At 37.6% G+C, this 15713-nt stretch overlaps 1 protein-coding gene across 15 annotated transcripts in view; it reads right to left on the reverse strand.

Moving 5' to 3' along the window:
- Window positions 1-15713, reverse strand: part of Pkhd1 (PKHD1 ciliary IPT domain containing fibrocystin/polyductin) — a 513180-nt gene that overhangs the window by 350699 nt on the left and 146768 nt on the right. For all 15 annotated transcript variants that reach the window (XR_015441583.1, XM_087188170.1, XM_087188168.1 and 12 more), the window contains one exon: window positions 997-1153. Coding sequence is in view for 14 of the 15 variants with exons in the window: in XM_087188170.1 (XP_087044296.1) it covers window positions 997-1153 (157 nt within the window). In the remaining variant the exon portion in view is untranslated. The remainder of the gene's footprint in view (window positions 1-996; window positions 1154-15713) is intronic.

The raw sequence follows: 15713 nt of genomic DNA on the forward strand, positions 1-15713 counted from the left end.
TGTATGAGAACACACTATAATGTTTCTAGGAGCCTGCCTTTCTACTGCACAGCACTAGGCAGCAGCATTCACCACATTTCTAATCACACCTCATAAAGACACTCACAAAAGAAAACTTTCAGAACTGCTTCAGAAGGTGGCAAGAACAATGAGATGTGTGTGTTTAAAGTGACAGGAACTATTTTAGGGAGGATTAATGCCAATGTGTCTTTTACTGTAATCAATTTTTAAAATTTAAACAGTCACCTTATATTTCCAGCACACCTCATATTTATAGTAAAGGATGTTTTAATCTTGAGTTTTAGAGGCATTCATAAATAATCATATCTCCCAAACATTCATTTGTCAATGCACAAAGGTACCTTGATATCTGTCCCTTATTATTAGCCCTTGAAGAAAGCAATCATTTTTATTCTCATTTAACAGATTAAGAAACAAACACACAGAGAGGTGAAATAACTGTCCTAGTCATTTGACCATGTGGTGGAAGAATTGAAATTCGAATTCCCAAGTCTCCTCCAACTTCCTAGGCCCTAGAGCTATGTGGCCAGTTTTGTAATAAGAATGCCTATTTTTATATGACTTTCCATGAGACCAAGAAGTCAAAACCACAACAGGGTAAAAGCAGGAAGACATCGCTTTCTTGGCAGGGAATTTCAAAGCCAGCAGCATTAACCAATTTCAGGGATTTTGCTGTATTGTGGGGGCTTCCCTGGATAAGCATGACTACAAAGGGCTGGAGTAAAGAAGCATTTTCTTTGAGAACACTGTTAACTTTCTTGATTTCTAAAAATTAAAATAATCAAGCTCCGTGTTTATAAGAGCCAAAAGGATGGCCTTTTACTTTGAACCTTTTGACTACTTCTTTTTCCTAGTAAAATCTGGTCTTAGAATAAATTATCAACCAAATTCTGGAATTTATCCCAAAAAATTCCCCTCTTTTCTGCTCCCCAGGAGTCACAGAATTGTACAGAGTGGATCTTCAACTTCACAGACCTTTAATATGCAGTAAGTTGAGGATGCTGGTATTCCTGTCAAGCAGTAGCACCTGGCCCTTCTCCACTGTGACATTGTCGCCATCTTGTGGCTGTCTGTTAGGAAACCAGCTGTGAGTCCTGGACCATCTCAGGCAAAACTGCAGGGAATAGTTGCCCTGGAAGAGATTTTTTTTTTTTTTTTAAGGATAGTATAGATGATCAACCAAAACAGAATATTTTCAAATAAATTAGATTAATTTAAATATTTCCAATGTTTCAATAAAATTAACCACCCCTCTTCCTCATACAACTAAAGCAAAGAGGAGAAAATATGGAATAGGTAAAGTTGCTCAGCCCCAGGAATTTACTGTTCTTTAAAATTTTTCAGCACAGGCTCCCATTCTACCCAACAAATGGAGGTGATTCCACTTTTTAATTTTACAGACATGTGCTGTATCTTGGACAAAAAGTCATAAATAGTCTGGAATAGGGAGAACTAAAATGTTCTGCTTGGTGGGTGGGTGGCATTTTGCTTTGTATAATTAGTATCATTTTTCACCGGTCTTACTGCCAAGTGTCCCTGTTTGATAGGAACATTGCTCTGCCCATTGTTCAGACCTATTCCCCCTTTGGCACTTGGTGATATCATCCCAGCCTTTCCTCTGTGCATGGTGCGTTGGTGCTGAGCACAGCTCACACAAACAGGTGGCAATAGAATAGCCTACAACAGTTACTGAGGGGCAAGGAGCAGAGCTGAGAGATGGCCAAGGGGAGGCAGCAGCCCTGCCAGCTCAGCTTTCCTTCCTTTTCTCAGGATTCTGGCTTTCCTATTAACTCATGGTCACTCGAAAGTCATGTGTCTCTCAAAACAAGGACATAAAAAACCACAGACAGTAGAATTCAACTCATGCAAGGGGCTAAGAACATGCCTAAATGTCTTGTGAAATTATGGAGCTATATTTATGATGAGTTTAATAAAATCTGAATGGAGCAGGCAATCCCCTCAAGGGAAAACATACAACATGCATCTGCCTCTTGCCACAGCATCTACATCTCACTCGGATTCCAACCAAAGGTGAAGCATGAGTTCCTGCAAAGTGAGGTATTTAGAAGACCCTCTTGTGAAACATTAGAGGTAGGGAGGAGATCCTTGAGCAGGACAGACATATCTGTAGTGCCAACTACACCTGCCGTAGAATTGTGCCTTGCAATATTTCTGAGGGAGAAAATAGAAAATTGTGTTGTCAGAAGAGTCAGTATATTTTCCAGAAGAGGGTATGGACCCCTAGGTCAATCATTCTGAATTATGGCCCCAATTCAATCACCAAATCTTTGGCATAGCAGAAAGCGTGGTCCATTTTCTATATCTGCAAAGGAGAAACAAAAGTCTCACTTATCCCAATAAGGAACAGAAAGGCAGAATACATAGTGATAACCAGTCCTAGAAGAATAGCAAAAAGAATGATTGTACATAAGACAAGGAAAATTAGAGGGAAGGTTAACTCTCTTGATGATTTCACTATACAGCTAGTTATAAGGGAGATAAAATAACTTTTATAAGGATATATATATATTATACATTCTTACAAAGTTTAATTCAGGAAACTGGAGGAAAACAACATGGTAGAAAGATGAAAAAGATCAAGACAGTACAGTCAACTGCAAAGAAGAGTGAGCCAGGATATCTCTCTTGTCAGCCCTGAGTCCCCAGCTCAAGGACATTTGAAAAAGCTTAGATTTCCAGGCTAGAGGTAGAAAGGTTCTAGTAAAGTCCTATTTGTTTTAAATGTGTTTCAGGTAGTGTTTCTCAGCACAGAACTTACAAAACACTGATCCCCTCAGTGTCACTGTAAAACTAGGAAATCAAAAGCCCAGGAGGTGGGACCCAGGGATCTATGATTTTAGTCGTCTCCTCAGATGACAATCCTATTTCAAGGGACCAAGTCAAGGCAAGATCTAGAAAGGAGGGGAGGAAGATACACCTCAAAAAGCCAGCAATATGTTTTCCTCAAGCTAACATATGAAGCTCAGAGTCTCTAGTCAGAATCACTCAATAGCTAGCAAGTAAGCAGAGTGGGTGGGCATGAGCTGTAAGAAGTACAAAGACTTCAGCAGTATAACTCTTTCCGAAATATTAACCTAGCAGTAGATCTGCAACCCAGCCACAGAACCATGAAGAAAACCAGGGCTCATGACACAGCAAAAAGGTAAAGAACAACTAAACATAATGAGGTACTTGAGGGAGTCAATGGAAAATTATTTAATGGTGTCTCCCATTAATTTGAGAATTGTTACAATTAGCACTGATATCTGTCATTAACCTCTGAGTGAGCTTGAAAGATTTTCTGCCTTTCTCTGATGCACCTGTGTATGCCATTTATTACCTTTCGTGTGATATGACATTTTGGCCTGAGTCCATCAACCTTCAAAAATCATTACACTCAGCCCCACCCCAGTGGATGGGAAGATCGAATATTGTTGTCTCCGTGCTAAAGTTGAGGAAGCCAAGCTCAAGGTGTTTAAATGATAGAAGCAGAGAGGAGTCATGCAAAGCAAATTCTCACCTGAAATCTTCCACTTACTGGGTCCTCTATTGGGATGCCCTGCCCCCAATTACCAGTATGACTCTCCATTACTTCACCCATGTCTCTGCTTTAGGTATCCTCTTCTTCCCTGTATTTTATTTTTTGAAACAGTACCTCAAATTATTCTCTCTCCTCTAATAATGTTTCATTCTGGTATTAGGTAAGATAATCCTTGAATATTTATCATTTATTGAGTTTACCCAAATGAAGCAAGGACTTTGCTTAGATTATTGCTATCCTCCCACACCCTAAAATATGTCTCAATATAAATTGTTCAGATAATTTATTAAATTAATATTCTATCTGATAATCCCATGCATACTTTTGTAAATATTACACACACACACACTTTCTGATACAATAGGTGAAAAATAGATTTTAAGGCCTAAAATGCTTTAAAATGCTGCATTCCCTGGGTTTTCTACTGCAACAAGGTTGGTCTATACAATTTCACATTCCTTTTCCTGTTTTCAAGCTCTCTTTAAATATAAACCAAATGATAGAAAGAGCTAAATTAGAACCTGTGACTCAGATGCAGAGTCCCTATGAAATGTCTCATTGATTTGATTTTCAATTCTGTGGCAAATTTCAAATAAATTCAAATGTTAAACATTCAGTTTCAAGAGATATAAACTCCTTTGGGCTCAAATGCTCCCTCAGCCTCATAAAGACATCTTGAGGAAATGTGTTTATTGATGATACATGCTTTTGTATTTAAAAAGTGACTAAATACCAAAAGGTCAAAAATTAATGTAGCCTCAACTACTTAACAGCTACCCAGGGAAGTAAAGGAGCAATGTATCTGCATGACTGCAAGATGTTATTATCCATGATCATAAGCTTATTGCCATAAGGTTTCTAGCTCCACTGCATTTTCACAGTGAACAGAACTAGAGGTATAATTCCTACACAGGACGCCCAGGCCAGTGCCCCCTGGACAAAAGGAGATGACTCACCTTTCAATATCTTCATCCTCCAGTGTATCTTACTTTGATCTAATCAAACAAAAAAGAATGCTTACAGCATTTATAAAAGAGCTCTTATCAATATATTCTCAAAATATATTTGAGAACTTCTCTGTTGATACCAACAAGATGTTTTTGATCAAGGTGACACCTGTATCATTAACCTAGCTCATAGGTTAATGTGGGTTTCACTTCTACCTAATATAGGTTCTTTCCCCTATAAATCCCAAGATGTTCAGTCATTACCTCTGTATAGTTTGAGATATACAGATCAGTCATTTCTACTCTACAGATGAAACAAATCATTTTCTTACAAGCTCAGGCGAGCAGGTATGGAAATAGAGACAAAAGAACTGTCCAGAATATCCCCTCATCTTTACCTCAAAACATACAGCCCCAAATAATGCAAAAGAGGAGGGAAAAAAATCAAAAACTTTCCTGCCTCTTCTAGGAAGCTTATGCAATTTGTTTTCTTCTAACAGTACATCAGCACTTCTCTAAACTTCAGGGAATGTGCAGTGTCTCCAAAATTCACTTGTCACCTTAAATGTGTTTGCAACACCACCAGAGTTATCTTGAAAGAAGTCATTGATCAGCAAGTTGGAACATCAGGCAAAGCAAAGACCTACTGGTGAGAGTGTGCACTGAGCTGGGCCAGTGCAGGGGAGGGGCTTGGGAATCTCTCCACTCCCAGTGTCTCCTGGCTGACATACAAGGAAGAATAGTTCTGACACCTTACCACAATGCCTCTTGCTCAGTATGTAAGTCTTGGACAGAAAAAGACAAATCCCAGGGACTAACATTTTCTTCACCTTCTTACCCTCCTTTATTTCCTCCAAAGCCTTTGTTACCGCCTAAAATACTTTTCCTACTCAGCCAATCCCTAACAGACTGAAGATTCACAAGAGCTTCTTGACTTTCTGCTGATCCCCACTACCTACAACATGGCCTGGCCTATAGCAGGGATCCCCAAATTATGTTTGACAAAATAATTGGTTCAGGGCCGGGATTTAGCTCAGTGGTGCAGCCACCTGCCTTGCAGGTGCAGGGTCCCAAATTCGATCCTCCTGGTACCAAAACAAAAAACAAAACAAAACAAAACAAAAACAATTGGTCCACTCTTCTTTAGGTTTATAATAACTAAGCCATAATTTAAAATACTTTAATAGCTATGATAATTTAATGTGAAGCTGTTGTTTTACTTTCATCCAATGCCCCTTTATATAAAACTGTTTCTAATTCTTATTTATTCTATTCAAATTCTAACTTTATTACCTATTCTTTTGTAACCTCTTCATTATTTTGTACAGAGGCCATCCTTGTTTTACTCTGAAATAAATATCACTTTTATTTTCTTGATTTTCTGGGTTTTATATATGCATGTTATTACTAATAACTTGAAATTTATATTATTGGGAAATTCTACATTTTTCTTTGTTTTTATTCTTACTTTTTACCCCTAAATAGTTAAATGGTTTTCATAGCACTTATTAGATAATACTTACTATAGCAAGTAATAGTTTTGACTATTTTAATAGTTGCATTATAATATTAAGTAATGTTAAACTTGTTGGTTAATTAAAATTACAAACACTTTGTATAGGTACTAATACAAGGGCAAATCTCCCAGAGAAATGTGACTTCATTCTTGTTTTTAAGGTTCTTATATTATCATTTAGAAAAAGACAAATAATCAGATAATTAAAGTGTGATTGATTCAATAATGAAAAACATAACTAAGGTGCTATGGGATTCAGAAGGTGAGATGGCTGGCCCTGGAAGTCTACCTTACAGATGAAATCTAATGCATGAATCACTTTTTCTTTTCTAATCTGGACACCATACATAATTTAGAAATTTTTAGTTGATTATGAAACAAAATATACTTACTGCAGAAAAGCTAAGCATGTCCAAATCCAGCATTACCAGTAGAAACCTTGATCTATAATCTAATAACTCTTTAGAAAATAAAAAGTAAATTAGTTTGTATAATTTTCTTGTTGAGCTTACACTGGCATTCAGTGATCACTTTCTTTTCTCGATGCTTATCACCCTTCACAGTGAGAAAATAGAAGCAGAAAGTCAGCCCACAGTGCTCCGCAATCAACTAGTCATAGAAATGTCAGCAATACTTTTGCCACAGACTTGTGCCCAGTTCCACTGTACCCTGTCTTCCTAGAAAACTAGGTTACGCATTGTCTTATCTCATGGTTCTACATACTTCCCAACTTCTGGAACTTCTCAAAGATCACTGATTCCAGGTCAATGCTTCATATAGATAAGTATCAGCACTCTTTGGAGCTTCAGAGGATTATCACAGTGGGTAAACAGAAAAAAAAGTACAAAAGCTTTATCTTCTCCTACACTTGAATCCTCAGTCTCCTCTAACAGTGTCTCTTCTGAATTTGAAGTCTGAAGATCATTCTACTTGCTAGAGAAAATAATAATGAAATAACAGCTACTGTTTACCAATCACCTCTAATACCCCCAGCCACAGTGATATATATTTGACTTACAGGATCCCTAATCCTCATACCTAAAAAAATATAGGTACTCCTCTCACCACTTAAAGTTTAATTTTTAAAAATTGATAATAGTGGCTAAGATTTATTGAATGTACCTAATAAGTATTGTCTTACTTATAATCATACACCCTTTTCAGATTTCTCTAATATCCTATATTTTACTTAATATTCATACATTCTTTTCAGGCTCTTTGTCAAGGACAAAAGAACAGATGAATTTCTGTACTCTACAAATATTTATTGAGCACAAATTGTACTCCATGCGCACTGGCTTAAGCACAAAACAAAACAAAACTTTGAGCTTAGGGAGTTTATGTCTTAAGAAGACAACAAATATATAAAACAAGTAGTGGGCTCTAAGAAAAAAAAGGCAGGGGAAAGTGGATCAGAAATGCCAGGCTGGGAGGAACTGTATGATTCTGAGTGATGGGTCAGCATCTCAGATGAAGGATCAGAGCAGGAAAGTGCAGTGCAGGCCAGAGGCTATGAGGGATGACCCTGGGGAAGGAGTGTGAGGAGCATCAAAACTGCTGCCAGAAGGACGGGAGGGATGCTGCATAAAGACCTCATGGATATCAAGTTCTTCCTATGCCACAGAACAAAGAATTTAGTGAAACATTCAATACTATACAACAGTACACAAACCAGTCTACAGTCCAAACCAGTATTTTGATATTGGCACATGGCCTCAACAACCATTTATGAATTGTGTATGTATTGTCTATGTCTACTGTCAGTTCATGGCAGAACATGTCCTATCAAGCCTAAAGTGTTTGTTACCTAGTACTTTATGGAAAATGGAGACCACTGTTGTATTCAGATTCATGCTATCAGTATAGTATCAGTGATCTGCTCAGTATGGTATATAATACTCCACCAATAATGAAATGCATTCAAAATAGAACTTTCTGTAACTAAAATTAAAACATTATAATATAGCAACTGCATCAGTCACCTTCCTTTTGCTAAGACAAAGCACCTAAGACCTGAAACTTAAAGGAGGAGAGGTTTGTATAGCTCAGAGGTTTCAGTCCACAGTCATCTGGCTCCAAGGCAGAAAGTGCACCGGCAAAAGAGCAGCCAGGAAGTAAAGAGAAAAGGAAGGTGCCAGAATCAAGAATATACCCTTCCAGGTCATGTTCCTGGTGACCCACTCCTCTAAGCAGGACCACCTTCTAAAAGTGCATTCAATTATGAACTCAACAATGGATTAATGCACTGATGATTATAATGCCCCATGATCCAATCACCTTTCAAAAGCACGATGTCTAAACACATAAAACTTTGGGGGGATATTTTAGATCTGAACTATAATAGCTACCTAAAAGTTTGAGGACAGCTAACCAAAACATCTTAGTAAAGGATACTGGAAGGTACTGGAAATTGGTTCAATTCTTCTCATTTTCCCGTAAGCAATAAGCCAGGTCTCAGAAGGCCACATAAAAGCAATTGGAAGTGTGGGCCAGTATGTGTATGTGAATGTGTGTATGTATGCCACCCACACCCACATGTGTGTCTATATATACACATACACACAGAGTCAAGTCAAAAAACTGACAGATACATGCTAGCCTTTTTCACAAAGCTGACATGCTGCCATTTAACCAGCGTGCATGCAGCACATGTTTCTGCTCCCAGTCACTAGTAAGAGACAAGGTTAACATTTTAAGTGATGGACTACAACATGTTATTTCCCCATGCAATGGACCCATGACTGCACCGCCTCGGAAAACACTTAATTTCAGTGATTGAATACACAGGAGCACATTTTCCCTGCTATGAACCTTTGACAGCTTCTCAGTTTTATACACCAGGGGAACCTTTATTTTTCCTCCTTTTCTTTTTTCCCCCCCTCCCTTTTATACCTAAAGGGAAGCAAAATGAATACATCTTGGCAGAGTAAAAAAAGAAGAAATCCAGAGAATGAAAACTAAGCATCAGTGTATTTTACCATAGAAATATTCACAGCCATCTGCTCTAATTACTGCTAATGTTTGGGCTACTATCTTCATACAATAGAAATAATCATCTCCTCAAGGGCAAAAAAAAAAATTTAACAGAAACAACAAAAGTTGATTACATTTACCTCCCAGACTAAAGAAGTATCAAGCTAGTTTGTAGTGAACAATCAATTTGGACAATGGGTAGACCTCTGATAAGCTCAAATAAATTGAATCCCTTAGCGGCTCCTCCTTTTTCTTCTCAGCACTTTGGAGGAGTTACGCCCATAGCTCATGGAGGGCAAGGAGCTGACTGGACGGACACATTTCTGGGTATAAGATTATTTCACAATAATTACTAACATTTGGATCAGAACCACACAAGGTTAAGTCTTCTGCCTGTCTTCTTGTTGGCATCATGTATGTCCTAGCTTTGACAAACACTGAACACAAGCCTGAGTATTCTTCCAAGGTTATGTCACAGAGTGAGCCCTTTACCCACTACCACCATACCACGCCCAGGGCTGAACACTTGAAAGAATGCTAGATTCAATTTAGACTCAGTAGAAACAGAAATGATCCAGAATAAGTCCATCCCTTGGACCTAAGTGAGATAGATGGAGTCTAAGGAGACTTGGAATAGACCCCTGCAATGCCAGCAGATGAACCCTGACTTTCACCAAGGCAGAGACCTTCTCAAATCCCTAAACATACTACCTGCACTAAGCAAAATTCTGAGAAGACCCCAGGACCCCTATCCCCCAGTATATACATCCCGCACAATTCTCCCCGCTTTAGTAGGAACAGAGCCTGTCAATATGAGGGGAAATCATTCTTATGATTAGGTTATGTTTATAGCAGTAGGGAAAGAATTTTGCAGATGTAATTCAATCCACGCATCAGTTGACTTTGACCTCATGAAAAAGGAAATGGACTCATGTAATCCAGAGAGTCCTTAAAAGAGACTCTCCCGATTATACTGAAGGGGCAAACTGCCATGTGACTAGGACTCCACAGTAGATTTCAGAAGCTGAAAGTGGCCCCTGGCCAATAGTCATCAATAAAAGGAGGACCTAACTCCTATGGATTCAGGGAACTGACTTTCGTGGGCATCCTGAGTGAGTTTGGAGGATGTCCTTGAGCTCCAGATGAGAGGGTTGCTGGGCTGACACTTTGATTTCAGCCTTATGAGACCTTGGGCAGAGATCCCAGCTACTCAGTGCCCAGATTTCTGACCCACAGAACTGTGATATACTAGATAGGTGTTATGGCTTGTTAAAGTTTAGATGTCACCCCCAATGCCTCATATGGTCAAAGGTAAGACTTTTTCAGAGGTGGCTTAATATACAGTGTGTGATGCTAGGATTAAGGGTGAGTGATTACTCAATCAATCCACCGATTGGTTTGGCACAACCCTAATCCTGGGAGACTGGATACAATATAAAGGATAGAAAGAGGTTTGTCTTGTCCTTCACTTGCTTTGTGCCTTCTGCCCACCATGAGCTGTTTCTCCTCTGCAACACCCCTCTGCCGTGCCACCCTGCCAGCCGACTATGGACCAAAACCTCTACAAATTGTGAGCCAAATAAACTTTCCTTCCCTTAACTTTAAGCACTGAGTATTTTGTCTCAGCAATGAGAAAAATAACTAAGACAATAGGCATTAAGTTGCCTAAACGCGGTTATTTATTAAGCAGCAATAGCAGCTGATATGCCACTATACTGGCCTTCTTTGGTGAGCAACTTACACAGAGAACATGTCTGTTTTTTTCCCTTCCTCATTGAAAGTACTGCTCATATGAATAGAAAAAGATTATGTTCAGGTGAAGGGCAGAAGGCCAGGTTGTTCTCTCACTACACAAATGACTTTTCCCACCCCAGGACATAAAACATAAAATTTTGAATTCATGATGGCAAGAAGTGTAAATTAAGACCGGATACAGACTTTTCATTTGTTCAGGGAAAGTCATGACTACTAAAACTATGCCACAAATGCCAAAAGGACTTCTATGTCATCACAACCTCTCTCAATGCTGAAGAAATGAAAAATTTTCCTGATCCTAACCACAGCCATGACATATATCCTTGGAGAGAAAGTGAGGATTTTAGAAAATCCATAGTCTGACTTTATTTCTGAAAATAATACTTGGATATAATTGGCATTAATAGTACTACACTTCTTTTGGTACCAGGGATCCAACTAGGGATCCAACTCAGGACTTTGTGCTTGCGAGGCAGATGGCTCCACCACTGAGCTAAATCCCCTAGCCCCAGCAGTACTACTCTTTTACAAGCATTGCTTCCTGAAGGGAGAAGACGATTTGACTTTTTATTCCCTCATTTAAAAAGGAAAGGAAGAAGGAAGGGAAAAAAGAAGGGAGGAAGGAAGGAAGGAAGAGGGGAAGGGAGGGAGAAAAGGAGGGAGGGAGGGAAGGAAAGGAGGGAGAAAGAGGGAAAATGAGAGAGAGAGAGAGAGAGAGAGAGAGAGAGAGAGAGAGAGAGAGAGAGAGAGAGTGTGTCCTACAGGGAGAACCAAACTCAGAAACAGGAGAAATCCATTGTATGCCTGGTATCTTTTTTCACTGGCCTTGACTAATTTTTCCCTACTTCTTTAAGCTTCAGAGAAGAGTTTTACATACTCTTAGAGAAGACAAAAAATGCTACTGTAAGTTTCTAGATCTCCTAAAAGTAGCTTTGTGTGTCAAGCATTTGATATGTGTCAAGCATATTGCCTGATTTTTGGCAACACACAGGTCATTCCTGTTAGTGCAAATGCCAAAAATTACTAGTTCTGCCTAAGGAATAAGGAAACCCAGAAAGCTGTAATTCAGCATTAGGGTGAAATTTGAGGAACTTTCCTGTCCACTACAAGGCAAATATCTTTCTTGTAAACACAAAGCATGTTGGTTAAAGTCACCATTAGTCTTATAAAATAATCACTGGGTCACTATGAACCAGGCATTGTGGTACCTATTCTTATACCTGTGAATGTATAATTGCATTTCTAAGCTCTTAGAGCCCAGTTTCAAATCCATTGTTTGCTTTAGTCCAAATGTATCCGCCACACATTGTCCCTTTTCTGCCAAACCTTATTTATTGATTCCAGATGCAATGAATCATTTACTGACTTGAGCGGCATTAGAGGTAAACACCAAGGTTAAAATGTAGAGATAATCGAATAACACCAACTACCAGTAACAGCGGTGCAGGCAAGGGAGGAAATAGACCCAGAGATTTCAGATAGAGCAGTCTGATGGAAACCCTCCATTCTCAGGATCAAAACCACATGCCATTTTGACATTATGGAAAAAAATCTGCATTTTATTTTTTCAAGTTTTCAGATCAATTATCAATACAAGAAGAAGTAATAAGCAGGTGCTGAGTTAATTTAAATATACAGTGATTAAAACATCCAAAAATGAACTGTAATATATACATGTGCTCAAAGATGTTTTTTAAAATGCATATCTAATTTATTGTTTAGACTTCTGTTGAATAAGATTAATTAAATACATTCATTTTCCTTTGTAGTGAAGTCTTCTTCAGAGAAAACCCCATAAAGCAAACATCTTCAAAAGCCCTTCCAAAAATTCACAAAGTTCACTATAATTTCCACACAGTAAAATGCACTTTATCCAATTGCTTTACAGTCACCTGGAATCCATTGTTTGCAATTCACATGATATATAAACATGGACATATAACATATACACATAAGTTTATACAAACACTTGAAAAACTTTTATTACGTCTTTTAAGGAAGAACACTCAGAACCCTAGGCCAACACTCAAGAATCCATAGGCAAAGTTATTAAAAAACCCCTTCACAGTTTAGAAGGTTGAAAACCACAGAGACCTCCATGAAATAAATCCTAAAACAGCAGAAATCAACTATACAGGGACGGAAGGCCAGGCTAATTCAATAAGCTGTATTGAAGAGTTATCAGAGGCCACAATACCTCTCCAAAACAAGTGCAAAATGCCTTGCCTAATACTCCCAACTTTAAGAATTACACCCTTGCTGAAAATCAAACTTGCTAAAGACTATTCATTCATGTGGCCCCCATTGGCCTTAAGAAAATATAAACTTCTTTCCCTATTTTTCAATGGGAAGAAATACAGCTTCCAATAAGGCCCCTGTATTCATTCAGGACTAATGAAACTATATATTCGTCTCATTTTATAAGTAGCTGCTACAAGATTATTCAACAAGTTGAGCAGGGGTAGAGTCAGAACAAAAGACAACTCAATGTGATCTTTGCAGTTTTTAATTTTATGCATTTCAGGAATGATCACATCCATAGACTCCATGAAAACCTTGGCAAGCATGTAGCAAAGCTTTCTCACATTTCCCAATTTCAAATAATTGACAGTATTCTGATAGCCTCTCTCAAATGAAGTTTCTCTTGTCTGGATCTATTCAAAGTCAGGTTTTGCCTTTTGTGTGTTTGTTTGTTTGTTTGTTAATGGATAGGAGAATAAAACCACTGTACTTCTTTATCAATCACATGTACCAGGATCAACCTTTCCTTCTTACCCTCTCCTCCTTCCCAATATATTAACCTATTCTGCTGGCCTTTAAGCGCCTCATATAGACAGACCAAAACAAACTAAACTATATTTAGTTTAAAACATTATTTTTTCGCCGCCTGCTGCGCAAGTGCAAGGACCCAAGTTCGATCCCCAGTACCAAAAAAAAAAAAAAACTACTATTTTAAACCTTTTGAGAACATTTGAAGACAATATATTGAGGATAGATGATTGAAATCTTTTCTGATTCTCTAAAGAATGATTATGCCAAGAAGGCACCCAAAGTATGTTACCAACAGAGAAGGTAAAAAATAGAAAATGAAGGAAGTTTAATTACATTGTACAGATTAAAATGCTGGATTTTAAAAATATAATGTAGGCCATTATTAGGCAATATATAAGATTATTTTTGTTGTTTTTACACAGAAAAATCTTCATTTTATGAAAAAAATTCTTCAATGTATGTCAGATAAATTGTATTTAAAGATTTCTTGAATAAGATATCAAAAACACAACAACAGAAGAAGAAATAGGTAAATTTGACTTCATTAAAATTAAAAACTTTCCAGTATCAAAGAAAAGAATAATAAACATGCAATGGGAAAAATATTTGCCAATCATATGTCTGCAAATATATGCAAATATATGCAAATCACATGAGATTAGTATCCATTAAATATAAAGACCTTCTACAACTCAAAAACAATAAAACAACCCAGTTTTAAAACTGGGCAAATGATTTGAACAAACATTTTGCCATACAAATGGCCACTAAGCACATGAAGACATTTAACATCACTAATCGCTAAGAAAATGCAAATAAAATCACAATGAAATACTAATTCACGCCTATTAGGGCTATTATTGAAACAAAAACAGAAAATAAGTTTGGAAAGAAAATGAAATAACTAGAACTCCAGTACATTGTATAAGTACATGTAAAATGCTGCAGCCAATGTATGCATTTATTTGACAGACCTGGAGCAGTTCCTGTCTCTTGGTAAGGTTTCCACTATAGATGCAAGAAAAAAATCCTTTCTGCTGTGTTATTGTTGGAGTCAAGATTGAAGTGGGGAGTCTGGAGGGAAAATGGAGAATTTTCGTAATTTGGGAAAAACCTTGTCAACAGAGAAGTTTTACTCCAAAGATGAACCTAAAACTTGAGTTAACTTGAGTAGAGTTGGAAAATACATGCCAGCCCCTTCACCTGGTCAATTACATCTTTTTTAAAACCTTAAAGGTTAAAACATTTAAGCAAACCAGTGACTTCATAAAAAACAAAACAACAACAAAAAATGGTGCAGTCACTATGAAAAATAGTAAGACAGCTCCTAAAAAAAATAAACATAGAATTATTTTATGATCAAGTAATTTTGTTTCTTTTTTTGGTACTGCGGATCAAACTCGGGTCCTTGTGCTTTCGAGGCAAGGGGCGGAATCACTGAGCTAAATCCCCGGTCCTATGATCAAGTAATTTTGGATAAATACCTAAAATAATTGACGGCAGGATCTCAATGACATATTTATACCCTCATGTTCATAGCTGCATTATTGACAATATATAAAAGGTGGAAGCAACTAGTATATCCCATGGAATCTTATTCAGCCTTACAAGGAAGGAAATTCTGGTACATGCCATCTACCACATGGATGAACTTTGAAAATATTATGCTAAGAGAAACAAGACAGACACAAAAGAATGAATACTGCATAATTCCACTTCATTGAGAATTTATGGAGACAAATTCATGGAGTCAAATTCATGGAGACAGAAAATAGAATGCTGCCTGGGGTGGGGACTGAGAAGTGGGCATCAGGTGCTGATTATTTAATGAAGATGAATTTTCAGAGACGATGAAACTATTCTGGAAATGGATGATAGTGACAGTTACCCATTAATGTAAATTTACTTAGTTGAACACTTAAAATGATTAAAATTGCATAGTTTAGGTTGTGTAGGCTTTACTATAACTTTAAAACTTTTGAAAAAGAACTTTCTTCGTACTTAATAAAATCAACATTTTTGAGTTCCCTACTTGTCTAGAACATACCAACAGATTAAAAATTCAACCTCCCCATTAATTCAGTACTTCTATAGAACCTAGCTTGATACTGAGAAATTATAGAACATCCAATACCCTCATTTTTAGGTGAGGACACTGGAGGCCAGAGACATCAATAGACTTTTTCTC

Source organism: Heterocephalus glaber, unplaced genomic scaffold, assembly GCF_053883595.1.
Source record: "Heterocephalus glaber isolate CG9 unplaced genomic scaffold, H.glaber_assembly_v1.0 deba00001523, whole genome shotgun sequence".
Taxonomy (NCBI): domain Eukaryota; kingdom Metazoa; phylum Chordata; class Mammalia; order Rodentia; family Bathyergidae; genus Heterocephalus; species Heterocephalus glaber.